This window comes from Pseudomassariella vexata (assembly GCF_002105095.1).
Source record: "Pseudomassariella vexata strain CBS 129021 chromosome Unknown BCR38scaffold_5, whole genome shotgun sequence".
Taxonomy (NCBI): domain Eukaryota; kingdom Fungi; phylum Ascomycota; class Sordariomycetes; order Amphisphaeriales; family Pseudomassariaceae; genus Pseudomassariella; species Pseudomassariella vexata.
Window position 1 is genome coordinate 449,812 of NW_024467960.1, and position 25,654 is coordinate 475,465.

Sequence of the window (25,654 nt, forward strand, 5' to 3'; positions counted from 1 at the left end):
CACTTGAAACGCGCCTTCCGCAACCGCCTTCATCCTGGAACAGTAAATCGGTCCAAGAAATACCAACGACAGCTCGTCTGAAATGAGATGAATCGACCAGAGCATATCATTTTGACTGCTTGTCACTGCTATCGGTGTCGAGAGTCAGCATTCATCATCTCAACCAACTTTACTGCGCATCATGATCATCCCTTGGAACGGATATACTAAGCTAATGCGAGTCTTGGCCGTTGTTCGAAGGAAGATCATCTTCTGATCGAACTACTTAGACTCAAAATGGGAAGTCGACTGGAAAAGAACTCGCAGGCGGTGCGAAAGCGGATCGAAGAACACACCTTCTCAGATGAGCCTGGTGAAGAATACGAACCTAGCGCCTTCGGAGGCTTCCCAGATTACTTCCGACGCAAAAAGATCAAGTTACAGAATCTGGACTCAGAGTTAAGAAACTCCTCTTCGGACAAGCCTCAAATTTTTAAAGGGATCGTTGCGCATGTTTCTGGTTATACGCAACCGTCACTTCATGATCTCCATCGGGACTTGGTACAACATGGCGCCGCATTTTTGCAGTATCTAGATTCAAAGACCATGGCAACTCACATCATCGCGTCAAGCCTCCCGCCCAAGAAAATGGTTGAGTTCAACAAGTACAGGATTGTGAAACCCGCTTGGGTGGTCGACTCCATTGAAGCCGGAAAACTATTACCATGGACTGACTATCGAGTTATTGAGGAGACCCCAAGGCAGAAAACAATCAAATTCCACGGAGGCAATATGGGTACCCAGTCGCATGCGCAATCATCTCCATTAGCACGATATCGTGAACAAACCGACAAGAGTTTCTACACCAGTCAGCTGAAGAACGTCGTACGGACCATTGACGGCAACCAAAGCCAATCTTCAAGTCCATTCACTGCCACCAGAGCCAGGGGCATAACTGAAGATGTTGATCGAAACGATGTCATCATGAGATTCGAAGATGACCCGGTCACTAGGACAGCTGAGATGAATGACAATATCACCGTCAACAATTCCGGACAGACCGATGCATTAGAGGAAGTTGTGCCTGTTGGCAAGTCGTCATCACCTCTGATTCTTGGGGAAGCAACGGAAAACAATACTAGTGTAGAAACCCCAAACCTGCCGCAGGCCATGACCTCGGAGGAGCACAATGCCTTGTTACTCAAGGATCCGCGGATGAGGAAGTCGTCTACAGCGAACCCGGATTTTATTCAGCAGTTCTACTCCGAGAGCCGTCTGCATCATCTTTCAACCTGGAAAGCTGAGTTGAAATCGAGGATGCAAAAGCTTGCCGCACAGAAAGGGCTACAAGCCAAAGCGCCGAAAAGGAGAACAGGAACTCGACGTTACATCATGCATGTCGACTTTGATAGCTTCTTCTGTGCGGTATCACTCAAAAGCTCACCCGAGTACATCGACAAACCCACAGTAGTGGCCCACGGAAGTGGTAATGGATCGGAGATTGCAAGTTGCAACTACCCGGCAAGGAAATTCGGCGTGAAAAATGGCATGTGGATGAAAAAAGCAAAGGAGTTATGCCCTGATCTCAAGGTCCTTCCGTACGATTTCCCAGGTTATGAAGAAGCGAGCCGGCTGTTTTACGAATCCATACTAGAGGTCGGCGGTATTGTGCAAAGTGTCAGTATCGACGAGGCCCTTGTCGACGTCACCTCGGTTACACTCAACGCTGTTAATTCCAGTGGCAGTGGAGTTGAAGAGGGGAGCATATGGAGAGAGCAAGAAAAGGTGGATCAAATTGCACTCGATCTACGGGCCAGGATCAAGGAGAAGACAGGCTGTGCTGTATCAGTGGGAATTGGAGCCAATATTCTTCTAGCGAAAGTTGCTCTGCGCAAAGCAAAACCCGCTGGGCAATTTCAAGTGAAACCGGATGATGTGCAGAACATTCTGGGAGAGCTAAAGGTCGATGATCTCCCTGGAGTCGCCTATAGCATTGCCGGCAAACTCGAAGAGATTGGAGTGAAGTACATTAACGATATTCGGCAAATCTCGAAAGAGCGTCTTACCTCTACACTCGGGCCCAAAACGGGAGAGAAGTTATGGGAATATGCTCGGGGTATTGATCGCACTGACGTCGGTGATCAGCCTATACGGAAATCCGTCTCCGCCGAGGTCAATTGGGGTGTACGATTTATATCTCAGGAAGAGGCAGATGAGTTTATTTTCAATCTATGCAAGGAACTCGAAAAACGTTTGATCAACGAGCAAGTCAAGGGGAAACAGTTCACCATGAAAATCATGAAACGATCATCAGACGCGCCTCTGGATCCTCCGAAGCATCTTGGGCATGGAAAATGTGACACTTTCAACAAAAGCACAATTTTTGGTGTTTCAACTCATGATCATGAAGTTCTAGGCAAGGAAGCGGTATCGATATTGCGTTCTTTCAGGTTCAGCCCAGGCGATCTCCGCGGTCTGGGCGTTCAACTGACCAAACTAGAGCCCATTAAGACATTCCCCTCAGGGTCAGAGAGCAGCCAAAAGAAACTGGATTTTGCTGCTTTCAAGGGTCCCGCCGCGGCAAAGAAGACTGCCCAAGATCCCATCCAAGATGGAGGCGGCAGTCCGGAGAAGTCGAGCCCAACGCAAGGTCCCAGGGATGCTCAAGATCCAATTATAGATGGACCTTTAACGCCACAGAAGCCCAAGCCCTATCCTATGCATCCAGCACTCACCATATCGAAAGCCAATGAGAAGGACACCAAGGCGAAAACACTGTTGAATATTGGAGGGACTCAATTTGTTATGCCGACTAATCCAGATCCTGGTGTTTTGGCCGAACTTCCTCCAGATATACACTCAAGACTTTTTGTGCAAGGGAGAGCTCTGCCGGAGAAGCAGCAAGAGTCGCCATCTGTCAGGTCGAGGACTCAGAGTTCTTTATCGCTAGATGACATACCTCCTGACGTGGACCCGGAGGTGTTCAAAGCATTGCCTGATGATGTGAAAGCCGAAATACTAGCTACGTACAAACCAAGGGCTGTCCAGACACCTCGGAAGGACCGTATCATCCCGCCAACAAAGAAACTCACGCCCACAAAGCGTCGAGCGCCAGGACTATTTGCTCGAGCCCGAGAGAGACAGGCCGATGCCAACGCAAAAGTTGTACAGACAAACTTCCTACCGCTGAAACAGGTTCTTCAAGAGGAGACCGAAACTAGCGATGTTGAAGAACTCGATCCCAACATCCTGGCAGAATTGCCGGAAGAGGTGCGCAAAGAAGTTATCGCTGACCACCGGCAAAGGAAAGCCCAGCGTTCGGGCCTGAACCTGAAAATTTACCGCAAGCGAAATCTGGACGCCGGCGAGGAAGAACTCCTTCCAGGGGGGCAAATGAAGTTGCAGTTTGCGCCGCGGCCAGCAAAGATTGCATTCACAAGTGCGGGATTGACGTCGGTCTCAGAAATACGGGACATGCTCAACGTGTGGCACAGGGAGACGGGAGTAGAGGGTCCACATCGAAGGGACGCAGATATGTTCGAGAAGTACCTGGTCAGGGTTGTCCTGGAAGAGAAAGACATGGATAAAGTCATCAGACTGATCAAGTGGCTTGAATATCTGGTCGAAGAAGACGAGTCGACAAGTCGCGGCAAAGAGAACTGGCAGGCTGTTATGAAAGGCATCAAATCTGAAGTACAGAAAGCGGTGCAACAAAGGGGATTGGGACCCTTGGATATATAAGATGAGGCGGTCTACACTGGCAATGACACACACGACTAGAGATACCATGAATCAAAAGAAAATCCATCCAGGGCGATGTCTCAGAAACAACGTGGCCCGCTGTCTGCTTTGGGAGGATTATAGGCAGAAACCCGGGTATTTGATATTAAAGGACATCCACTCTACTTTTGACGACACCAAATGTTGCTCTTCCACGACCTACAACAACCCAACCACTGCCGCAACACTCCCAACCAGCACTCCCGTAGCCAACATCCCCATGTCCAACCCCCTCCCCCCCCTGCTGGCGTCATTCTTCCCATCCTCGGTCAAATTATACAAACTCAACCTTAAAGCACCCCCGCACGCCGTCGTATTATCCCCATCACAAGCCGTATTGCAGTCTGCATCATCCAACTTAACACTCAGCGAGCTCAGTTCGTCGGCGCACCAGCACTCGCGCGAGTACTCGAGCCCAGCGACCCGGTACTGCGTCTTGGCGGTGTTGTTTCCCGCGCAGTAGTTGAGACACAGGGGAACCGTCATAGTGACCGGGACTTGTTCCGAACTACCGCCTGCGAGCGCGCGGAGCCCCTCGGTGTTGGGGATTTCCGTCGTTTCGTTCCAGCAGCCCGCGTAGTGGTAGGTGGAAGAGGAGTCGAAGATATTGAGGTCTGCGGCTTGGGTTGGGGTGATGGTAAGGAGGAGCAACGTAAAGAGGAGGAGGATCAGATGGTAGAAGGGACCCTGGGGAAGATTGTTGGAGGCCGCCATTGCTTATGGAGAGTCGGCAGCCGACTCGCAGAATTCTAAGCTGGGAGGTACAGTAGTGAAGTGGAAATCCAGCTAAAAGCACGCAAGTATTCCCCGAGGAAGATGTGTAATATGGCTTCAGTGTCGACACAGTTTATAAGACTTGCTCATTTGCTTCGAGATCATTTAGATCTCGACTTTCTCCCGAGATCCAGGGTCCTAGTCGCGCTTACGTCGCGGCCCCAATGATATTCAGCCCTGCATCCAGCTGACGATACCAACAAGCAGGAAAAGACCTTGGAAACTGAATGATATTCAAATAGGATTCGCGAAGCACAAGAGCCGGGCAAGGAAGAAAAGCGCCCCAAAATAGTCAACAATGGAGACGGTCGGTTCAAGTCTGCCACAATGTCTAGGAGAGCGTTGCCAAAATTCGATTGTCCTGAGCCAAGACCGACCAGCGGTGATTCGACGGATTCTACAATGATGGCTAGCTGCGATGGTCAAAACAATAAGCACTTGCGCAACTGGGCTAGTGTGGTGCTGCAGGATGGTGTCTAGGCCCCTGGCGAATTGTTAGGCGATATTGAACCCTGGCCGCAGATTTGACGTGAGGCTGAGATCTGAAGGTGGATATTGGTAACACCGGAATGCAAGATGATGTTCTGGATGAGGGCCGGCTGTTGTTACCCCTCGCAGTTTGCCCATAATTGCTCCGCATTAGAGATTTTCAAGAACATCCCTTGCAGTAAAAGCCATGGGAGCATATTTCTGGTAGCGACCATGCAGGGTGATTAGTCAGCCATCGCTCACTCTTGAAATTCGAGTATGTTGCCGCTCCTTGCAAGTCGAACGCCCGAAACGGTTGGCCACCGATGGCGAAGCTGGGAGTTGGCTGAAATTTCGTGACTTCCTATCATGTCATGGGTATCAGTTTCTACAATTGGTCTACAGCATCTATATATAGTTCATTGCAGGTCCAGGTCGCGGCCAAAGGGCCGATCATCTAAAGGACTACCGACCATCTTTGATACCCCAGCTGCCGACCAAGGCCATAGCCTTTTCGTCGCCATTGATCAGTCGTTCATCCTGAAGCGCGTCGGAGAGACACCTCCATGGATCCCGACTGCCTCCCCATTTCAGGAGGTTTTCTTTCAGCCGTTCGCCGTTTGCTCTGTCCAGGGCTCCTCCATTTTGACCTGCAGAAAAGACGAGATTCCAAGTTCGTTCCGAGAGGACTTGGTCGAAGAGATAGCTGTAGTATGTGCTGCCATATCCGTACAAATGGCCAAAGAACCCTTGCCATTTCGTGCCCTCGGCATCAGGCGGTAGTTTGCCATAGGTGCGCTGCAGATTGAGGTAAATATCGGTCGAGTTGAAACCCGGATTTGCAGGTTGCGATGAGTGATACTCCTGATCAAGCATGGCGAGAATGATCTGATTTTCCCTATCCGAAGCTTCAAAACGCTGGGATATGTGTAGTCGATCTGCTACCAACTCGTAAGGGAGCGGTTCGTCTGTAATATGGTGCCGTGCAAAAAGGGCTAATACACTTGGATTGGCACAGAAATGCTCCATCAGCGTTGACGGTAATTCCGCAAAGTCTGTAGCACACCTTGTTCCAGCAACATTATGAAGAGATGTCCGCGCTAAGACAGAGTGGATCGCATGACCCATTTCGTGGAAAAGCGTCTCCATCTGATAGTAGTCCAGGAGCGCTGGTTCACAGCCTCCGGGGCTGGCATGATGAAAGTCGCACACCAGAGCGATTGTAGGTAACTGTTTTACAGTTCCTGACTGATTCGAAAAGTGCATTCCATCGTTTGCTGCTTCGACCGCAGTATCAAATGAAGGCAATAACTCATTTGAATGCTGTTCAGCTGCCTCTTGAATTTCTTGCTGGGAAATTTCCCTGGAACAGCGTACGGTGAAATGCGCAGGATTTGGCGACTTGTCTTCTCTATAAAAGAGGTCGCAGTATAGGACTGCGACATGCCCGTCGGTATCAGAAACAACATCGAGTCGTCTAACGTCGGGATGCCACGTTTCTCCAGGCAGAGTGTCCCGGGGCACGAAGCGGATGCCGTACAATCGAGTGAAGAGTCTCGATAGTCCCTGCATAACGGTCCCCAACGAGAAATAGGCAGATAAGAAGTCATTGTGACGGGTCCGTGACCGTAAGCCCCTTCGTATGCTTTCCATATAATAATCTTTGTCCCACGGCTGCAATGCGGTGGCGTTCTGTCCTTTGGCCCGCCGTAAGTCTGCAACCTCCTGCTCAACTCGAGGGCGATTATGTTTTGTCAGAGAAAGCAAAAACTGTTTGACGGATTCTGGGGACTTGGCCATCATCCTATCCCGCAACGCCATCTGACCGTAACTTTCAAAGCCCGACAAATTGGCAAGCTCGGCTCGCAACCGGAGCATGGCTTCTAGTACTTTAATAGACCGTGTTGATGCTTTTCGAGTAGCAAAATACAAGATCTTTCTTGTCTCCTCGTCGTGGACGCTTCTTAATGCGACGGTCGCCTCTGGTGACATAGTCGGCAAATGCAACTTTCCCAGGGCGCTTTTGTATTTTTGAGCAAGGCGAGGGTCCATGCCGTGGAATTTGCTACTTGGCAAAACCACCTTGTAGTCCTCTGGGGCCATGTCTTCGACAAAACTCGACCCGACCTCGCTAAGTTTCTGTGATAGATCCACAAATCGATCCCGCGACTTTTTGGGTAGGTGAATGGCCGACTTCATGAAATCTTGCATGAGAATGTTGGCGACAGCCTGCTCCTCTTCAGTCCAGCTTGCTAGCACTTCTGGATTGTCGAGTGCCTTGCCAAGTTGATCTTTTAAACCAGTCGTGGTATTCAACTGGTTCATGTACTGATACACGAGCGACCATGCCTGAGAGGCGGCGGATTGAATCGACTCGTCCGGGTGCGTAACGCGCACGAAGTCGGTGACATCGAGCACCCTACAGAGCAGGTCACTGAGCCTGTCCAAGTCTCGAACCGTGGCCTTGTACTCCTCCAGTGTAGACGCATTGAGAACCTTATCGACCACTTTCTGGGCTCGCATTAATGTGATTTGGGCGAACATGAGGAAACCTTCAGGCGAAGTAAGGTACTTGTTTCTGAAGAGTCCCACATTGTCGCCGCTCACCACCTTGCTCGACTGTTGCGCAAATGCTTTGAAGGTCTGGGGGGAGTCGAATAGCTGACGTAGGAGCGAGTCGTCGTGTTTCGCGCCTAGCGGAGAATGGTCTACGGGCGTTCTCGAGGAGTCATGGTGGGCAACACCGGCAGCCGCAGACAGCAAGCGGCGTTGAGGGTATCGAGACGTTTGACGCAGGCACCTAAAAGAGGTCCATAGACCCGAACGAACGGATCTGATCATAATAAGGGGTAAAAGTACATAACTGAGTCCGTAAAGAGAAATTATTCGAAAATGTACGTACAAAAGGAACAAATATCATTGAAGCTCGCTATTGCGACATGGTGCAGATAGTTGAAGGTCCGATTCGCGCCGTGGGAAAGCGCGGGCAAGCGGTGACGAAATGCTGGCAAGGCTGGGCGGGTCGCTGAGCCAGAAATTTCCAGTTCCCCGGAACTAGCCGAAAAGATACTCCGTGCTTGATAGTAGCTTCAACGTCCGTCCTACCATCTGACGACCACCCAATCCAACCTGCAATTGAGGGCAACATGGCAGCGAGATTGTTGCTACGACGGGTAAGGCTCAATACGTACTCACAAAAGGAGCTTCTCGAATACTGACATTGATGACGAAGCGTGCCGTCACGCCTTTCATGGCCGCAACCCTCGTCGGGGCAGCTTTAATTCCCTCGAATGCATATGCAGAGGCGCCGGAAGATCTGGTACGATTTTGGGAGTCCAGCATGCCCCAGAAAGATCCTTGAGGCATCTCCTTGAGGCCACGCTGACAAGTGAAATTCAGAGTAAAAAGCCGATCTACGACGACTACGAGGCGCCGCTCCCCAAACCCACAACCCCGGCTCCCTCTCCATTCTCCGGCACAATCCCAACAACAGAGTCTCCGAACCAGAAACGAGGCCCAACACCAACGGATCGCTTGGCCGTGCAGATAGGGAAAGCGCGCATGTTCCTGTATCAGCAAGCGACTGCTGCCGAGGATGCCGTCAACTCAACCATGGACAAAGCCTTTGACCTGGAGAAGTCCTTCACCCAGACCGTAGCCTCCCTGGCTCCGCCACGCGAGAGCGGTGAGAAGCTGATGCCGGGGCTGGTCTACGTCTTAGTGGCTGGCATGGCGGGCAGCATTGTGACGCGCAACCGGAACATCTTCTTACGTGCATCAGTACCCTTGGCACTGGGAATTGGCGCCGGATGGCTCGTGATCCCAGTGACGATGAACAACATTTCGAGCTTGGCGTGGAGATACGAGCAGAAATTCCCGGCCGTGGCAGAGGCGCATATTAAGACGCGTGAGAGCTTCCAGAGGGGCTGGCAGATAGCCAAAGCGCGCTCGGGCATGTCGAAGCAGTACGTCGATGAGAAGGTCACCGAGGCGAGAGACGTGGTGGAGAATTGGGTCAAGAAGGGCAAATAAAAGCCCCCACTAAAAGCTTGAGGCTGTGTACTATACCTAGAAGAATAGACCTACGTCTCTTATGTCTACATTGAGTGCTCGTATTGATGGCTTTGTAATAAAACTTTGGCAGTAACATTGCACAATTTGTGTATCATATTGTCTGCCGAAATGTTCAATTTCGCAATTTCTGTAAGAAAGTTGACAAGAAATCTCCAATTGGAATGCGAGTATTGATAATGTCCCTTGATACTCTGAGTTTTGACCTGGTAGTCGTATCTTTCATACAAGTAACAGTCTCCCTACCTACTTTACTTGAACAGATCGGTCACTCGTATCGTATACGATACGCCGCCTTGATAAGCTGACGACCCCATAATTGCTCATACCAAAATTCCAGTTCATAGTGATTGTGATGTAGAGCACTCTGGAAACAGACTTCGGCATTTGATGTAATTACACGCTCGTTCAAAATATACGAGAACATCTGTATAGGTATGGGGCTAAGTATCTACGAGTCTATCTGGGTATATGAAAATGCATCACGCGATCCAGCCCACCAACGCAACCATCATTACCTAGATACATCTGTTCCACGATGACTCTTATGCCTGCTACGCTTCCTTTGTTTCTGTGGACCCAACCAGCAGTCCCAAAACCCGCTCATAAGTCCATATAGTGACCGCGCTCGCCGGCGCCGCCTTGAACAAGCTCACTGTCAACCCCCTATAGAGCCCCCTCACGCCCTCCCTCTCGACAATCATCCTGATAGCTTTGGTAGCCCCCAAATCGTACCGCGGAATATCCTTATACACATAACTCTCCCTCGTTGGGCCCTGCACCTGAATCCGCTTGCGCACCAGATCAAGCGGGAAGACGCCTGTCTTGGCCACGACACTAGCGACGACCCCAGCCGTAGCATCCCCACTGCCGAATGGCAAATCCAGTTTTCCCAGCGGTAGCCGCAGCTGCTCGTAGATAGCGAAGAACAGTCCCATGAAGGGTACGATCTGCGCGAGACCGGGTCCCAGACCGCGGAAGAAGCCCTTGGCCCCCTCATCGCGGCGGATGTTGCTCACGGCCTGGCGTAGCGAGCTGTAGACGCGATTGGTGCCCTGGGCGGCGAAGCGGGTGCGCAGAAGGTCGAGCGGGTACGTAGACGCGGTAGCAGTTGCGCCGGCCCCGGCTCCCGCGACGAAGCTCTCGACTGACTTAGGGATGGTACGGTCGCCAAAGATGCGGTGCAGGAGAAGCGTGATAGACCGGTAGGTGGTGAACTGGATGGCGGCGTACGAGATGTACATCAGCTCGGCGGTGACATTGCCCTTCCAGAACCCGGTTATGCCCTCATGCCGCAGGATGTGGCGGGCCGTCGCGATGGTGCCCTTGAAGCGAGGAGATGGGCCGCGCAGGGATGATGGCTCTTGATGGTTGAGCGGGTCGAAGAGGGAATGCGATTGCAGCTGCAGGCGAATCTTGACAACGTCGAGTGGTGCGATGATGAAGCGCGATATCAGACCTGCCGTTGCGCCGGCGGTAACCACTTGGAGTCTGGAGCCCTGGAATTGCGCGCAATAACGTCAGCTTGGCCTTCTGTGACATCTGTGGGAATGAAGACCTCCCAAATCCATACCTCATCTTGAAGGCGCTGGCTATGGGCGCTCTTCGACATGCATCCGTGGAGCCCTACCCGGACCAAGGGTTCTGTTTCTGCAATGGTTGCTGATCTAGACGCGCCCTCAAGAAGCACTAAATTCGATAGTTCCAAAAGTTGTTCGGATGATCCCGTGCGCAGAGCTGCCAGTTTCTAGACTCGACGGTTCCGAAATAGCGCGTACCAAGCTGTAAGGGACCGGCTTCTGGAACAAAGCAGACACGTGCATACGTTGAACTCTAACCTTACATGAGGCCTGTGTAATTAGCAGTAATGATGAGTCTCTGGGATGACGACGTGATTTGCTTTGTGCGCGAGCCTCATATCGTTCCTGGGTCATTCTCGACCATTTTACGCTTTCCATCGGATTGGGGAAGCATGTTCCTGCTAGTGACTTTAGGTAAGCACGAGTTGCCTACTGTATCCATTGCTATCTGCGGAGAGCTTGCTGATCTCCAGCTTGGTATTGTTACTGTCAAAAATGCTTTGGAGAAGATGAACAGCATTGGATGTCAGGCCCGTCAACCACATCTTGATAAAGAATTGTCATCACCTGCATCGGTACTATTTTGGCGCCCGGGGCCTTCTTCAATAATTCCATGGAACACGGCTGATGCTACCTACCCTAGCTCGAAGTTCCCGATGCCCGTGACCCCACCAAGCCAGACCTTCATGATCCGCAGACTGGCATTTCCTTCTGTCCGAAACAATTCAGGACCGCACTGGGATTGGCTGAAGACGCCCGCTCCTGCAGTCTGACCGGCAGCTAGCCAACAAGGGCGACGTAGCGGTCATCTCTCAGTTTCTCCATTTCTCCAACCTGCAGGATGCAAGCTGGGGTACCTCTTCTTAAGGTGAACGAACTCTCAACCTCTGCTCGTGCATCGCGGCTCCTACCGCATCCTTACTCTCTTCTGGCATCCTTGGTGACGCGTGTATAATCCATACAATACTCTTGTTTTATATTTCTATTCACCTTGAATTCCATAAAGGTCCGACACTATCAGCTCCTTCACCCCGTGTTGTGTGGGGGATAGCTGTGGTAGTTCGACTTGCATGTGATATCGCCTCTATCCTTGCGGCCCCCAGACTTGGGAACATTCCGACCACTACCTACTCTGCGCAACGCGTCCCTTTGTTCTTGGGTTGAACTCCGTTGGTCAACATGGCGTTGTCTTCCAATATCAAGGTCCCAGATCTACGAGACCGTCTAGGGCCCGTCTTGCCTTCTTTGCCACCCGCTGCACTCTCAGTAGAGGTTTCAGATACCATCCTCCCATTTCTCTCACCGATATTACGCCAGCGGGTACAGCTCTTATCTGCGTCTAGCACAGAACCATGGATCGGGCTGTTATGTTACGATCCTGCAAAGGTACCAAAGCTCTCGGAGATTGCCCAGAGCAATTGTCTAGAGCCTCATCCTGTCAGTGGTGAGGTCGAGGTCGATTGGGATTATGACGCCGAGACTCGCTATCGCAGGGTTGACGAAGAAACTCTTCAAGCCCTCGTGGCGCTACAAGGTTTTGGATTGTCATTTCGCCTCGTCTATTGCGCGGGGGATCCTATGGGCGGGGATGGATGGAGAGTTGGTGAAGTCAGTGTTGTCGATACACCCTCTGCTTTCTCGTCTTTTGGGGGAGTTTCGACCATCGAGGAGGCAGAACGTCAATTCAACGAGTCCAAGACAAAGAATGCAGCATCGGCGACCGGGGGCTCCAAGAACGCCACCGCAACAGCAGAAGACAATGACGATGACGATGACTACTGGGCTCGGTACGATGCAACCCCTGCGCGAACGCCCGCTGCGCAACGATCACCTGCGCCGGGTTCGACAAATGGTCGCAACACAGGAAACGAGGAGGAAGATTACTATGCCCAATACGATTCGGTACAGCCTGCCATGGATAACCACGATCCAGACGAGGAGGTTAACATGCCAGATATTGCACCGCCTCTGGGTCTCTCCTCGAGATCAACGCATCCCGCTCACGATCAGCGGAGCGACGAGGAGGTCGAGTTGAACGAAACTAATGGTGCTTGGACTCTTGCGGACTCTGCACGATCGCCGTCTGCAAGCCCGAAACGTGAGAGTGATCCTAGCATTGCTCACCCTCGCCCGTCATCGAGTGCCAGCTCCAATGCATCGGTCGAGAAACTCGAGGCCGCCGCAGAAAACTTTGGCGTCCAACAGCACATATCAAGGAGCATTAAGAGCCTCTTCATGCTGTCGCGCGCGTCGGGAATCGAGCGTGCCGATTTTGAGCGTATCGTCAAGACAGAGCTTGATATGTTGGGCCTGATGGAATATTGAGTGAGAGGATTTGGGTTGGGACGTCTTGGGTCTACAGCTACATTATTGCATCACGTTAAGGCGTAAGGGAATTCATCAAATAAGGCATTCGAGAGCATGTCGTTTGGAGTTTATATGACGACATTCACGGAAAGTAATCGCAGAATTTGAACTTGTGAACAGGTCAAACCAGCTACCTTCAAATTTGTGATAACTGTGTTATTTTCTAGGCCTTCTCACCCTGCATTCTACCCACAGGGGAGACATGCTAGTTTTATACGGAGTGCCACGTTGTCACAACGGATATCTTCTTTAAGATGGATACTATACCACCCGACGAACATTCGTGTAAACGCCTCTTAGACATCATCATGCGAAGGAAGTTCTCCGAAAGTTGCAATACAAATAAAATAAGAAACTATTTTTGCGCGAAATCTGGAATCAGTATGGGATTTTCATTTGATGTCATGTTGTTCTCAACCAATGCTTTGCCAGCCCGTGGCGACCTTACCCCACGTTTCCAGGTATCGTCGTTCGTGCCCCTCCATTTCGCCCCAATTGACCAACTATTACCCTTCTGACTCAGAGAAACACCGTCGACCAAAAGTTCGAGCTCGAGATGCAAAGATAACGAACACAATTAAATTCTGCGCCCATTGGATCCTTCGACTTTCACGACGACCCTAACCATGACTCCCGAAGCGTCGATCGCTTTGATCAAGGCCAATTTGGCCGAGGTGCTCAACCCCGAGATCATCGACGATGTTATCCTCAACCAGAAACGACCCCTCAAGGTATACTGGGGAACAGCACCGACCGGAAAGCCTCACTGTGGCTACTTCGTGCCTATGGTCAAGGTCGCCGAACTTCTCCACGCAGGGTGCCATGTAAAGATCCTAATCGCCGACATCCACGCCTACCTTGACAACATGAAGGCGCCGCTGGAGCTCGTCGAGTACCGAGCCCAGTACTACGAATTCCTCATCAAGAGCTTGCTCACGGCCATTGGCGTTGATATTGCGAAGCTCGAGTTCGTCCGCGGCAGCTCGTACCAGCTCGAAAAGGACTACACAATGGATCGCTACAAGCTGGAAGGTGTCACGAGGATCTCGGTCGCTCAGAAGGCAGGCGCCGAAGTCGTAAAGCAGATGGACGACCCTTGTCTAGGCGGTCTAATCTACCCTCTGATGCAGGCACTGGATGAGCAATATCTAGATGTCGACTGCCAGGCGGGCGGAGTCGATCAGAGGAAAATTTTCACGTTTGCCCTGGAGAACCTGCCCAGAATCGGGTACAAGGTGCGGGCGCATCTGATGAACGCCATGGTTCCGGGTCTGGGGGCGGCAGCGAAGATGAGCTCGAGCGAACCGGATTCGAAAATTGACCTGCTAGATACTCCCGAGGACGTGGGTAAGAAGCTCAAGAAGGCGCATTGCGCGCCCAAGACACTCGAGGGCAACGGTGTCGTGGCGTTCGTCGAGCATGTCATTTTCCGCGTACAGGCAATCAAGACCGGAGGCAAGCCCAGATTTGTCGTTGAGAGGGAACGAGACGGCCTTGAAGCCTTGGTTTACGACGATATCGCTAAGCTGAAGGATGATTTCGAGAAGGACATTGTAAGTGGCAGGTCTAGTCCATGGTATCGTAGAAACATGCTAACCTACTTTCAGTTGACACCTCAACTACTCAAGGCGGCGCTGACCAAGGCGCTCAATGATCTCCTGGCTCCGATTCGGACAGAGTATCTTGCTTCTGAGGCATGGCAGAAGGTTTCAGAGGCAGCCTACCCACCAGAGAAGAAGGTAGTCAAAGAGAAGAAAGTAAAGAGCCTCGGCGATCCTGCGAAGAAAGCAGAAGCGGAGAGGAAGAAGGCAGAAGCGAAGGCGGCGAAGGAAGCTGCGAAAGCACAGCAGGGCGGGGTAGAGGGTGTCAAAGATGGTGTAGACAAGCTAAACGTGTGAATCTCACTTGAAGATCCCGAGATATACGCTCCGTGGTATAGACCACGCAGGCTTAGCCGCCTCTGCTGAATTTCGGTCGTCCGATGCAGCGGATTGTGTGAGGGAGTCCAATAGATGGCCATAGATGACATGATGAACATTCATAGACGCATGAGATTACAAAATGAGGAAATATTCGGCAGTCTGAAAATCGAGCTCTCTGAAGAAATTGCTTCGTCCAGGCCTAGATTGGTATGTCCTCAAGTAGTCTTTGTCCTTGTCTGAAGTTGAGAGAAGGTACCCGGGACCCAATCCAGGGGTTAAAGATGTATGGGCCAGGCAGCCGCACTGACCAATCATCACCACCTAACTCAATTGGCGCAGGGTCCAGAAAAAAAGTGAGCTCGAACCGGCCGCACCTTCACGGCTTAGTTGATCTGGTCGTAGTTTGCAACCAGATTCCGCATCACACACCATGTTCAAGCCTAGATTAAGAGTGCCGCGCGTATGTCTGCCGCGGCCTAGGCCAGCAGCCGTGATGCGCCGGTGGCAGCACTCAATGCCACACGCCATTCCCGTTCCTGTATCAGGGCTTACAGGAGCAGCAAACGGTATTCCGGGCTTGTTCTCGCGCGAAAGCTTCCACCTCCTGTGGACCGAGTACCAGACGTTTGTGATAGAGCGGCTCAACCAGCTGATAGTTGGTGAGTCGCGTTGCGTGTGTTCCTTCGGGAAAGACGCTTCTAGCATGCGGAAATGGGTCGACTGACGAAAGGCGGGATACAGGCACCCAATACGAGCATATGGAACCGTTACGAATCCTTAAGCAGACTGCGCGCGAGCCGTCGCTGGCCCCCGTCTTCAACTACGCCTCCATGGCACATAACAACCACTTCTTCGTTAACACCCTCAACCCGGACTCCGAAGAGAACAAGCCGATGGAGGTGCCTTCGAAACTCAAGCTGCAGCTCGAGGCCCAGTTCAGCTCCATGGAGACGCTACGCCGCGAGATGATCCTCACCGCCTCGACCATGTTCGGCCCGGGCTTCGTCTGGCTCGTCAAGAACCATAAGAGCTCCCAGTACCGCATCCTCACAACGTACCTCGCCGGGTCGCCCTACAGTGAGGCCCATTGGAGACGCCAGGGGATCGACATGAACACGGCGCCGGGGCCGACGAGCGCCGACGACAACGCCACGACAGGGGAGTACCTCGAACGCCAGAAGCTGGGCTCGGGAGCGTCCCACGGCTCAAAGTGGAGCAAGGACGAGGCGCCCGGTGGCATCACCGTCATCCCGCTGCTGTGCGTCAACACGTGGGAGCACGTATGGCTACGTGACTACGGCGTGGGTACCGGAGGGCGTGGTGGCAAGCGTCTATACCTGGAAAACTGGTGGAACTCGATCGACTGGAACAAGGTGGCCGATGCTGCGCAGGTCCACGGCAAGTCTCTGAAGCTGTAATGAGGGGAAAACAGGCAGGGCTTTTGGTCGAGTCGCGGGACAGATGGGATACCTGGGGCAAGCAAGCAATGCTGCGTTGTAAGATAGCGTGCAAGGTGGATGCTCTCCCGGGCGATGAGAGCCCCGTGTTATATGCATACATGTACCATGCTGTACTTACTGTATATGATTGAGCTTCGACATAACCGGTACGTCGACATCAATTGCGCAATCGTCACCATGCCAGGAGACGAGAACGGCCGCGTCTTTGAGACGTCCACCGTGGGTCGTTATCATATCTAAGTTGAGGACACAGCTCAACTAGTAGTTCACAATGCATGCATACAATGTATATCCAAGGTCTAGAAAGTGGGGGACAAAGAGGCAAACAGATTCGTACACTGAACGACTGTATCTGCCGGGCCAGGGTTGCTTCCAAAGATACGCAAAACCCTGTGCTAGATGGAGCTGCGAAATTACCATACATATCCAAATGCATATCCAAGGACCCGAATCGTTGAACCTCGTCTCCCCTCGGCAGGCTTGGTAGCAGCAAGACACTATCTTTGTCTGATCACCACATATCAGTTCTATGGCACAAATACTCGTCAACTGTCCATAAACATTGCGGGCTTTCTCTTCTCGCTTCCCACAGAGCCATGGCCCCAAGATAGTGATTTGTATAGGCTAGGCTACCACCAATCCATCTTTAAGCTTGCGTAGTGTCTACTTTGATTCAAATTCGGGCCGTGGCAGCCAGCTACCGTAGTTTTCAACCCAATTTTGACAACTATTCGAAAAGGGGCCGTCAGTGGAGAGTTGGGGACGACATGATGGCTTTACCAAATGCCTTTAGTGTGTTATGTGTTTTTCACTTCATCAACTAACGCCACTAACAACGCATGTAGTGGAGCCCTGTAGCAGGTCTGGATTGATTGTGCATGATTTGGACTCTGTCTCGTGATAGACAAACTAGAGCCAACTTCCGCTATACCTGCAGTCAGCTCCACAGACTCTTCAGTCCTGGTAATGAAAGGACAGTGCCCAGAATCGATCCTCCTATGCTCACATTCAGCACCGCAGCTGCGATTTGCTCCTTAGACGGCGCCGGTATAGCCTGGTGCCTCTCATAGATGAGGTAGTAAGCAGGAGTCGAGTGAAATTTAGGAGTGAACGTCACCGCCGTGTGTGAAGAGCATCCTGCGATTGCCACTGCAGTTTCTTGGCCCACTTCTCGGCTTCCTCGTCGGACATGTCGTTGCGGAAGGCTGCTTTGGAGAGTTTGTTAGGTCCACAGAGAGAGATCGGCCGCCACCGAAGGCCAGACGGTCAGAGTACACGCCACGACTGGCAAGAAATAAGGTATCAGGACCATCGTCGTCAGCCGTCGTTAAGAATGGCGTAAGCGCTATCGGATCGTTTGGCGGTTTTCCGCTGTTTATGGTCATAGGAGTGACCCGTGATGACGAATCTCTTGTCGTCGTCCATGTATGGCATCATCGCACATGTTGTGGATTGCAAGTTAACAACGGATGACTCGATGAATAAATTTAAAATAAGGATACGTGTTACGCGTGGATACTTACAACATCGTCTTTCCAGGTCGCAAAGGGTTTGTTTCCAAAGTGACGCATGCTCCGGGACGAGGACGGGCTGGAACCTCTCGGCCGCGAGACGAGCTTTTGCTACATCGAAACATTCGGGAGCATGCACGCCACTTGCGACGAGAACAATATCGGGCTTGAAGGCTATTGTTTTTTTTTGATACTAGGGAAAAGTGTGTGTTTATGATTTGTGCTCCAACCAACTCAACGAACTTGTGTAATTCAGATGGGTAGACAAACATCGAGATGATTGCAAAGTAGAAAAGTTATATAGTACAATTATAACACGCACTGGATATTACATCCAAACGCGACGATCTCGTCTCTCACGCATGGGATGCAGTGTCCCTGCCAGGCGATATCCAATAAATGGAGAAGGCGCCAGGATGATCCCGTTGATACTTAGTCTACGCAATAGCCCCAACTCGACCAAACGATAGTCGTATACCTAACGCAATTCATCAGCTGTGACGGATGATCACCGCTTTTAAAAGCTCAAGAAGGTTAGCAACGCCTGGCCTGGCCACGGGAAGCAAACAGGGCAAACAAACAGCATAGCTAACCAATTCTGGGTCCTATATGGAAGGAACTATAACTCCGAGTGGATGATTTTCTGCATAATTATGTACTATATCGTTGTTGTTCACGGTACGCCAGAAACGAAACTTTTCCGCGTACAGTAGAACAGTTGAGATGTGTATTGGGTCAAGGCGCACTGATTCTTCATTCTCCGGCGTTCTTTTGGGGTTGTTGAGGCATTGGCTGTACAACAGCCTACCGATACATATGTCGCGGCGAGTGGAGTGTGATCCATCCACACCTAGACGACGATGGCGATATGCCCTTAGTCAAAATACATCGCGCATATCTGACTATCTTCTCGCCAATAGGCTAGCCCTGCCAACATGAAGGCCCCCTTCCGAGCATTTTTTAGTGTCCACTTCTTTATAAGCTTTTAGACTCTTGGGCTTTTCCGGCAGGGTTCGGTGGCAGCTCAGGGTTGTCGACTTGGATAGTAGGCGGGTTAACGGGTTCGCCAGGTCTGTCTAGTGATGCTGGTGGAAACACGGTCGTGAGTGGAGCGGTGCCTATGCAAGAATTGGATTGTATCTTCTCCAGATGCGCGCTACGGATTGGGGGAAAAGGGGAAAGGCAGGGTATTTACGGCATTGTTGCAGATGCTACCCTATATTCACACTCTCGTCTCTTCTGGGTAGTTAGCGTTGATCCATAACAAAATGATGCAAGCATCAGTTGGAAACTCGGGCATCGATGTGATTCAGGTATGCTGATTGACAAAGTTAGCTTGGGAATTATTTGGGAAGAAGTGACTTAGCACCTACCTGTCAAAGTTGAGCGATCAATGTACTCATCTGAGTCTCTGTAAGGGACTCTTAAGAAATCTAAATACATCATACACAGTCTAGAAACGGCTGGGCGAAAAAAACTAAGAATGTTTCCTTAAAAGTGATTCGTACAACCCACCGTCGTTAGCATAGTCCAGAGCCAGATGTTGTAACTCCAAACCTGTCCTGATTTGTCGACCGCTTCCTATTCTCCTCAATTGCGGCGTTCTATAGCACGTCGATCTGTTTTACGTCGACCAAGTGGTTTGCAGCCTGCTTATTCGAAACGTTCACTCCGGTTGGCTGCAGGGTCCTCATGCGGACTTGTCATCTCAACAAATGTGCCTGAGACTGACTATACATCACTGTGGTCTTGTGGTGGATGCCTCCTCAGGTAACAGGTCACATAATCAGGTTCAGATCACAAACACATTATCCTCATACCCGAGAACACAGAAACAATATAGACAGTACCCATGCACAAGAGTGGTAAAAACCGGGGAATGGAGCAACCTCTACAAGTCTAATCCGCATATCCCCGAATCTAGAGTCCTCATTGCCATCTCGTGTCATACTCTGGCGCAGCCAAACTGTCATGGGAACAAATGCATTTGCACCTTGTGTATTGCTTGTGATGAAACACAGAGATCAAGATAGCTGCTACACCTGAAAGTGAAATTAAATACACAATAAGCGCCTCTGAGTTTGAAACCCTGGATTAACCTCTCGAAGTGAAGCTACCGGAAACGCCGTGGGGAAGTGATGATCCTCCGGCACGCAGCAGGGCGGTTACCTGAGACAAACCCCAAGTTCCGTGTGTCGTAGTTGCAAAAATAGCAATTTCAGGAGAGTAAGTTCTCCATCTGGTTCGCCGCTGCTGCGACATAAATCAAGTCGAGCATCCCAATGAGAACGTATCCGTCGTCGTGTCAGTTTACTTCTTTAATATTCCAGACTCAGTCCGATGATCATAATCGCATCACCCTCAAAACTACTCCAAAATAGAGAGGATACTTGGTTATTCATTTTCATCTTGGTAAGTAACACTAGCTTTATGTCTCGTAAGGAGTGTGTGGTGATGTGTTCCATTTTTCATCTCATCTTCCTCTTCTCATATCAATCCTTTCATTTCATTCCTCAAGGCACAGCCAAAAACAAAACATAATGCGCGCTTTCCTTGATGGGAAAAACGACAGAATGAACTTGCCAGAATTAAATGCTCGTGTGGTTTTGCTTTCCATTTTCAGAAGCAATTTCTCGGTCATCATAATCCTCACTCCGCAGAAAATAAAACAAACAGCAAACAAGCAAACAACAAGAGTGGTATCAAATTGCCTTCTGGTCAACTCCGAATGTGTAAAAGGCATTGACGCCAACAGAATGGCGGAGAGGAAAGAGAAGAACAATAGCTAAAAGAGGCCCGGACAGACGGAGGCCACGCAGACGCGAGTCGGGGCACGTGGTATATAAAATGACGAAGCGGGGAGAGGGGAAAAAAAGCAGCAAGAATACCAGTGAATGGATATAGATAGATAGGCACAGTCGTCCTAAATCATGTTTCCGTTAACCGAGACCTCGAACCCCTCGCCCTTCTGCTTGAGGGCCTTGGCGAGCATGAGCTCCCTCATCCAATCAATGCGCTCATCACGGCTGCGCACAGCAAAATGGTGCGTCTTGCCCGTGCCATTGACACCCTCAGGACCAGCAGTCAGAAGTGCTGACCCCAAGCTGCTCTCGCGCTTGCGCAGACGCGCGCCGAGAAGTCCTTCCTTACCCTGGGGAATGAGCTGGAAGCTGAAGGCTGCGACGTCCTTGTTGTCCTTGTTGCCGCGAGAGATGCTCATGGCCTTGAAGGCGGCGTTGAGCTTAGAGGAGGCGAGCGACGAGCAGGCGATGGCATAGTCATCGACGTCGATGTACTCGAGGGTGCGCTCCTCGCGCGAGGCGGCGTCCTTGTGGATGGCGAGGCGGGTGCCTTTCAGGGTGGCGTAATGGTCGTGCCACTCATGTCGCAGCATCCTGGTCTTGCGCTTGCGGACAGGGCCTTGGTATGCGATGCCCTCGGCGTCCTTGATGGTGCCGTCCAAGGGCTCGCCCACGGGGAGGGTGCGCTCGAAGGCGGTGCGTTGGGGTTGCGCGGACCAGGGGTATTGGGCCCTGGGAGGGGCCTGGAGGGGCTGTTGGCCGGCGCGGCTGGGGACGCGGGGTGGTGATTTGGGGGTAGATAGGTGAGAGAGGTTCAGGGGCTGGGGCTTCTTGTGGACGAGAGGGGTTGCGGCGTTCTCGTCCAAGGGGGCCATGACCTGGAAGGATGGCCGCTTGGAGGCTCGCGACAAAGATCGGACGGGCACTGCTGGCGCCCGGTATCCCATGTCGGGAGGAACGGATTGCGACGCATCGCGAGCTACAGGGCCGAGGTCGATGGCGGTCACAGGGACATCCATCTCGGAGAAGGGAGTACCAAAGCGATAAGGGCCCACGGGTGTTGCCAAGTCATCAGCCAAAGGCTCGGCTTTGGACATGCGGTAAGGAGTGAACTCACGCGACAGGTTGGACGACTTGGAAGGTGCGTGCATGGATGTTTTCTTGGCCGCTTGCTTTCCGGGTATCGACAGTTTCGGCAGAGCTCGAAGACCCTCATGCGCGGGCGCGGCTGAGGGGTGCATCTCAAAGGGTGGTGTGGGCGGCACGTCGCTCGAGCCGGCCGCTACATGCTGATGTTGGAAATCTAGGAACTGCTTGACATTGTCCTGGGGATCTCTTTGCTGGACGCTGCGTAGGGTGGCTTCTTGCAGATACTGGAAGGGGCTAATGCCAGGACCAGGACCAAGCACATCCGAAGATGCAACGACTGATGGCACAGCATCCGAGAAAGGCCTCAGCACTTCGGTCGATGACGGGCGGTTGAGTGCTGGGGCCGACGCCGCGTTGCCTGGGTCTCCTGCCACCATGATTACGCCGCCCTCGTCAACGAAGGGGTGGTCCTTCTTGAACGCCTCGATCATGCGCTGTTGCCTCCTCCACTTGGAACAGTTCTCGCCCTTGGAGCAGTGGTGTGGCTTGGGCATGACCTGCTCGATGCCCACAATTGAGACAGATTCTAGGGGCGAGATAATGTCCTCGTGGCAGGGCTTCCTCTTGCTTTGACACCGCTTGGGCTTGTGGTCTTGCTCCTCTTGCTCCTCCATCCGTCTGCGTTCCCGTCGCACCTCCTTGTCCTCCTCATCCTCGATGGGCGTCTCAGGCCGCGGCGATTCGGGTCGGATGTCTCGTAGGTTGCAGATGTGTGACCAAACCTGCATCCTCACGCCAAACGACTGAATGTGCAGTTCTTTTAGATCCTCCGACTTGAGCGTGATTATGATGGCTCCATTGATGTCGTTCTCGACGAACTTCTCGGCCACCTGGACCTCGACGCCAGCGTTGAGCATCCACTGCGCCACCATCTCGGGAGACCACGAAACCAGTTCCCTCGATTCCAACTCTGCATTGCTAAACTGGAACGGCCCGCTGTCTCTTTGTCTTCCTCTCCGTGTCGGCAGTGGCTCGTAGTGTGTCGGTAGCGGCTCATGTGAGATGTAGAAACGGAAATCACCCTCGGACAGCGCTGGCGCCTTGGGCGTGATGGGCGAAAGACTGAGTGCTTGCTCGAATTCGGCTGAATGTGAAGATGTTCGGAAAAGGTGAGGACCTCTGGGGCCCTCGACCGGCTTGGACGGGTCATAATCAAACGGATACGCCGCGCGAGTCCTGCTCGACCTGGGCGTGTGTGCCTCCTCGTACGACGACAGTGTCGTTACACTTCGCTGCCCACCTGATGACTATGCGCAGAGCAGTGTGAGCAGACTGCTGGGTAATTTTATCTTGGGCACCGCAAATTGCTACTTACTGAGTTCAAGCTGATTCGGGGTGAGTTGCTCTCATCGTCCTCGATGTCACTGATGATATCGTCTTCGTCTTGATCCCAATCTGTATCCACGATCTCCGTGGCCACTGAGCTTGGCCGCAGTCCTGTACACTTCAATCCAAAGAACGAATCGTGCATATGCGTCTTTTGTGACATCTCATGCGACCGCTCGCTCACTCGAAGCGAACGGGTGGTGTTCTGAGCACACCTATCTTAGCTACGTGCCCACGAGTTGTCAAGTTATTATGTTTCAGCTTACCATTTTGATGACTTATTAGAAAAGTGTGTCGCAATTAAGTGCGGCTCTTGGTGTTTGGTATCTGGGTACCAGGCCGTTGCCGGCTTGCTGCTTTCTACAACCGATGATATATGCGAACGATGAGGAACAACAGGAAGGAAAGTTTGGTATAGTCGCAGAATTGAATCGACGTCGCGAAAAGAAGAAAGAGGAGCTTTGAGCAACCATACGCGGGCACCTGCTGCAGGTATATGTATGAGATATGGTAGGAATGGACGGTTTGCAGCAGCAATGGGACATGCAGGGAAAAATGCTGTGATGGTGCAGGCACTGAGTGGCTAATGTCACGATGTGATTTGTTTCCTTGGGCCGCTTTCACACCACCGCAGTGGTCACTGCGTCTGCACCAGCACCTACCATCTACCGTCTACAGCGACTTCGATTCACTAATAATAGCATTGTGCTCGGCGTGAGGAGCGCACGTTGCCAGCATGAGCACGCCAGACGGAGCGTTAATGGGAGTGGAAGGCAAAGGCTGGTTGGACATAATCCTACTACCAAGAGAGCCCTGATTGGCGACTTGTTTCTCTACCACCCCAGAAATAGCAGGTTAAGCGCCTTTGTTTCTTGAGACCAGGGTGCCTGTCGCACCTTGTAGACTTGCAGGCTTCACTCCACGTAAGTCTGGATGCAAGCTAACGTAGATGGCTACGACCTGATGGTCCGCTGCAAAGAAAAACTCGAAAAACTCGAGCGACCGGTCCAACGACCCCCTCATTAGCACCGTATGATGGATGTGGTTGGATTGAGCTCCATGGGTTCCATGGAATGTTGCCCCCCCCAAACTGCCCAAACTGTTGGCAGTTTCCCATAAACGACACTCAAATCTAGCTGCAAGATGCTTCACGCCGTTATGCCGAGAATAGAGCGCGCGTTGGTCCCGGACGCTGAGTCAAGTTGGATCCAGGCAGTAAAACTGGAGAGCTCTCTCACACAGCGAACGACTCTCTTCGGTGATTCGGGGAGGCATAGAATTGATCGACCGTCAACTAGTACAGGAAGGCGGTTGTCGAGGATTGGTCAGGATTGTGGTTGGATCCTGCAAGGATCTGTAAGGACGGGCCCGTTGCGGACAGAGTCGGGTGGACGGAGTTGACGGGCTGGCAAACTGGCAAAGAAGAGCGCAATTCCCACCATTGGCCCAGGGGCTATACTGCCGTACGTACCCCACTTGCCCAGTTCCATCTGTACTATGCATCTTCGTACACTACCTCCATCGTCGCCAAGTTGCCGACCGCATCCCGCGAGCCAGATTTACCCCTCTCTTGTGCGATGTCGCCAGCGCGATGAGTGGTGCATCCGACAGTATCACAAGATGCTGTGAAACCAGTAGCTTTCTAGAATCCCAGCCTCTTTTCGCTGGGACTGTATCGAACCAATTGTTGTGGTTGGAGACCCTCCTTGGGAAACTGTCACGTTCGAGAAGTAAGCAGCTAAAGCTAGCGGACTATGGCACGGTCCAACAAGAATATATGATACGAATTGGTACCAGGATCAACCTTCTTGCTGATGAATTGAAGACGACAGGTGAAAGGTACAATTGCAGATTGTAGCTGGCCGTTAGATTGAGGCTTTTGCGGTCACGGGCCTAAGGTGACTAGGTTGTCGATAGCGGCAAACTCAATGAGCTGAATCTAGCTGTTGACATCGTGAACTGATAACGGAGACCAAGGGACTTGGGTCGAAATGGCGACGATCTCTCTCTCCTTGAGGCGGTTCTTGCTTGGACGGCGGAGATGCTCCTGTTCGATTTGAGTCGAGGAAACCCCTCATCAGGCCAAAACGTGCCGTCTCCGCCCGGTGGGGTCGAAAGTCTCAATATTACAATTTTTTTCCCTTCCCTGGAACCTGGTCAATGTTTTGCGATCGGTTCCGTGTCCATCAAGCCACCCGAAGCTCATTAGTGCAAAAAGTCCCTGTTCGTCAGGCTGAAAAGCGCTCCGGGTAAGGACCTTGATCATGTTGTTCGAAGTAAGTTTGCAAGTGGCAGCAGCTTCCCGCTTCTGCAGCTCCTCACTGGCTCCCGCACATGGCCCCACTGGTTATACTGCTCGAACGATCGACTTGCGCCGATGATATGTCGAAACGGTGAACACCAAGATTGGAACACACCGACAGTTTGAAATTGACAAAATGAGTCTTCACTTCGTCATTCCCCATC

General features: G+C 51.8%; 9 protein-coding genes across 9 annotated transcripts; 5 read left to right on the forward strand and 4 right to left on the reverse strand.

The window, feature by feature from the left end:
- Positions 1-276: 276 nt before the first annotated feature.
- BCR38DRAFT_456568 (uncharacterized protein) lies at positions 277-3,720 on the forward strand (the record flags this gene model as incomplete). Its single annotated transcript, XM_040861931.1, has 1 exon — positions 277-3,720. The coding sequence occupies one exon, from the start codon at positions 277-279 to the stop codon at positions 3,718-3,720; it is 3,444 nt and encodes a 1,147-aa protein (XP_040716846.1).
- A 306-nt stretch (positions 3,721-4,026) lies between these two features.
- Positions 4,027-4,425, reverse strand: BCR38DRAFT_320667 (WSC domain-containing protein; the record flags this gene model as incomplete). The annotated part of the gene is made up of 1 exon (XM_040854769.1): positions 4,027-4,425. A coding segment is annotated over one exon (399 nt), but the record flags the coding sequence as incomplete, so codon positions are not given.
- Positions 4,426-5,285: 860 nt separating this feature from the next.
- On the reverse strand, positions 5,286-7,982 carry BCR38DRAFT_428643 (mitochondrial intermediate peptidase). The gene has a single exon (XM_040859910.1). The coding sequence runs from the start codon at positions 7,840-7,842 to the stop codon at positions 5,467-5,469; it is 2,376 nt and encodes a 791-aa protein (XP_040716848.1). The 5' UTR covers positions 7,843-7,982; the 3' UTR covers positions 5,286-5,466.
- Positions 7,983-8,058: 76 nt separating this feature from the next.
- BCR38DRAFT_428647 (apolipo protein O-domain-containing protein) lies at positions 8,059-9,153 on the forward strand. Its single transcript, XM_040859911.1, has 3 exons — positions 8,059-8,174; positions 8,234-8,320; positions 8,401-9,153. The coding sequence occupies exons 1-3, from the start codon at positions 8,148-8,150 to the stop codon at positions 9,031-9,033; spliced, it is 747 nt and encodes a 248-aa protein (XP_040716849.1). The 5' UTR covers positions 8,059-8,147; the 3' UTR covers positions 9,034-9,153.
- Positions 9,154-9,473: 320 nt separating this feature from the next.
- BCR38DRAFT_428648 (mitochondrial carrier domain-containing protein) lies at positions 9,474-10,667 on the reverse strand. The gene has a single exon (XM_040859912.1). It carries the CDS (start codon positions 10,314-10,316, stop codon positions 9,627-9,629), a length of 690 nt encoding a protein of 229 aa, XP_040716850.1. The 5' UTR covers positions 10,317-10,667; the 3' UTR covers positions 9,474-9,626.
- Positions 10,668-11,388: 721 nt separating this feature from the next.
- Positions 11,389-13,465, forward strand: BCR38DRAFT_168341 (uncharacterized protein). The gene has a single exon (XM_040853829.1). It carries the CDS (start codon positions 11,832-11,834, stop codon positions 12,975-12,977), a length of 1,146 nt encoding a protein of 381 aa, XP_040716851.1. The 5' UTR covers positions 11,389-11,831; the 3' UTR covers positions 12,978-13,465.
- A 66-nt stretch (positions 13,466-13,531) lies between these two features.
- BCR38DRAFT_522791 (tRNA synthetases class I-domain-containing protein) lies at positions 13,532-15,107 on the forward strand. Its single transcript, XM_040865243.1, has 2 exons — positions 13,532-14,572; positions 14,627-15,107. The coding sequence occupies exons 1-2, from the start codon at positions 13,646-13,648 to the stop codon at positions 14,915-14,917; spliced, it is 1,218 nt and encodes a 405-aa protein (XP_040716852.1). The 5' UTR covers positions 13,532-13,645; the 3' UTR covers positions 14,918-15,107.
- A 348-nt stretch (positions 15,108-15,455) lies between these two features.
- BCR38DRAFT_456574 (Manganese/iron superoxide dismutase) lies at positions 15,456-16,359 on the forward strand (the record flags this gene model as incomplete). Its single annotated transcript, XM_040861932.1, has 2 exons — positions 15,456-15,600; positions 15,683-16,359. The coding sequence occupies 2 exons, from the start codon at positions 15,456-15,458 to the stop codon at positions 16,357-16,359; spliced, it is 822 nt and encodes a 273-aa protein (XP_040716853.1).
- A 4,409-nt stretch (positions 16,360-20,768) lies between these two features.
- Positions 20,769-23,915, reverse strand: BCR38DRAFT_168374 (uncharacterized protein). Its single transcript, XM_040853830.1, has 3 exons — positions 23,455-23,915; positions 23,178-23,393; positions 20,769-23,109 (listed from the first exon to the last, which is right to left on the reverse strand). The coding sequence occupies exons 1-3, from the start codon at positions 23,455-23,457 to the stop codon at positions 20,836-20,838; spliced, it is 2,493 nt and encodes an 830-aa protein (XP_040716854.1). The 5' UTR covers positions 23,458-23,915; the 3' UTR covers positions 20,769-20,835.
- Between the last annotated feature and the right edge of the window lie 1,739 nt (positions 23,916-25,654).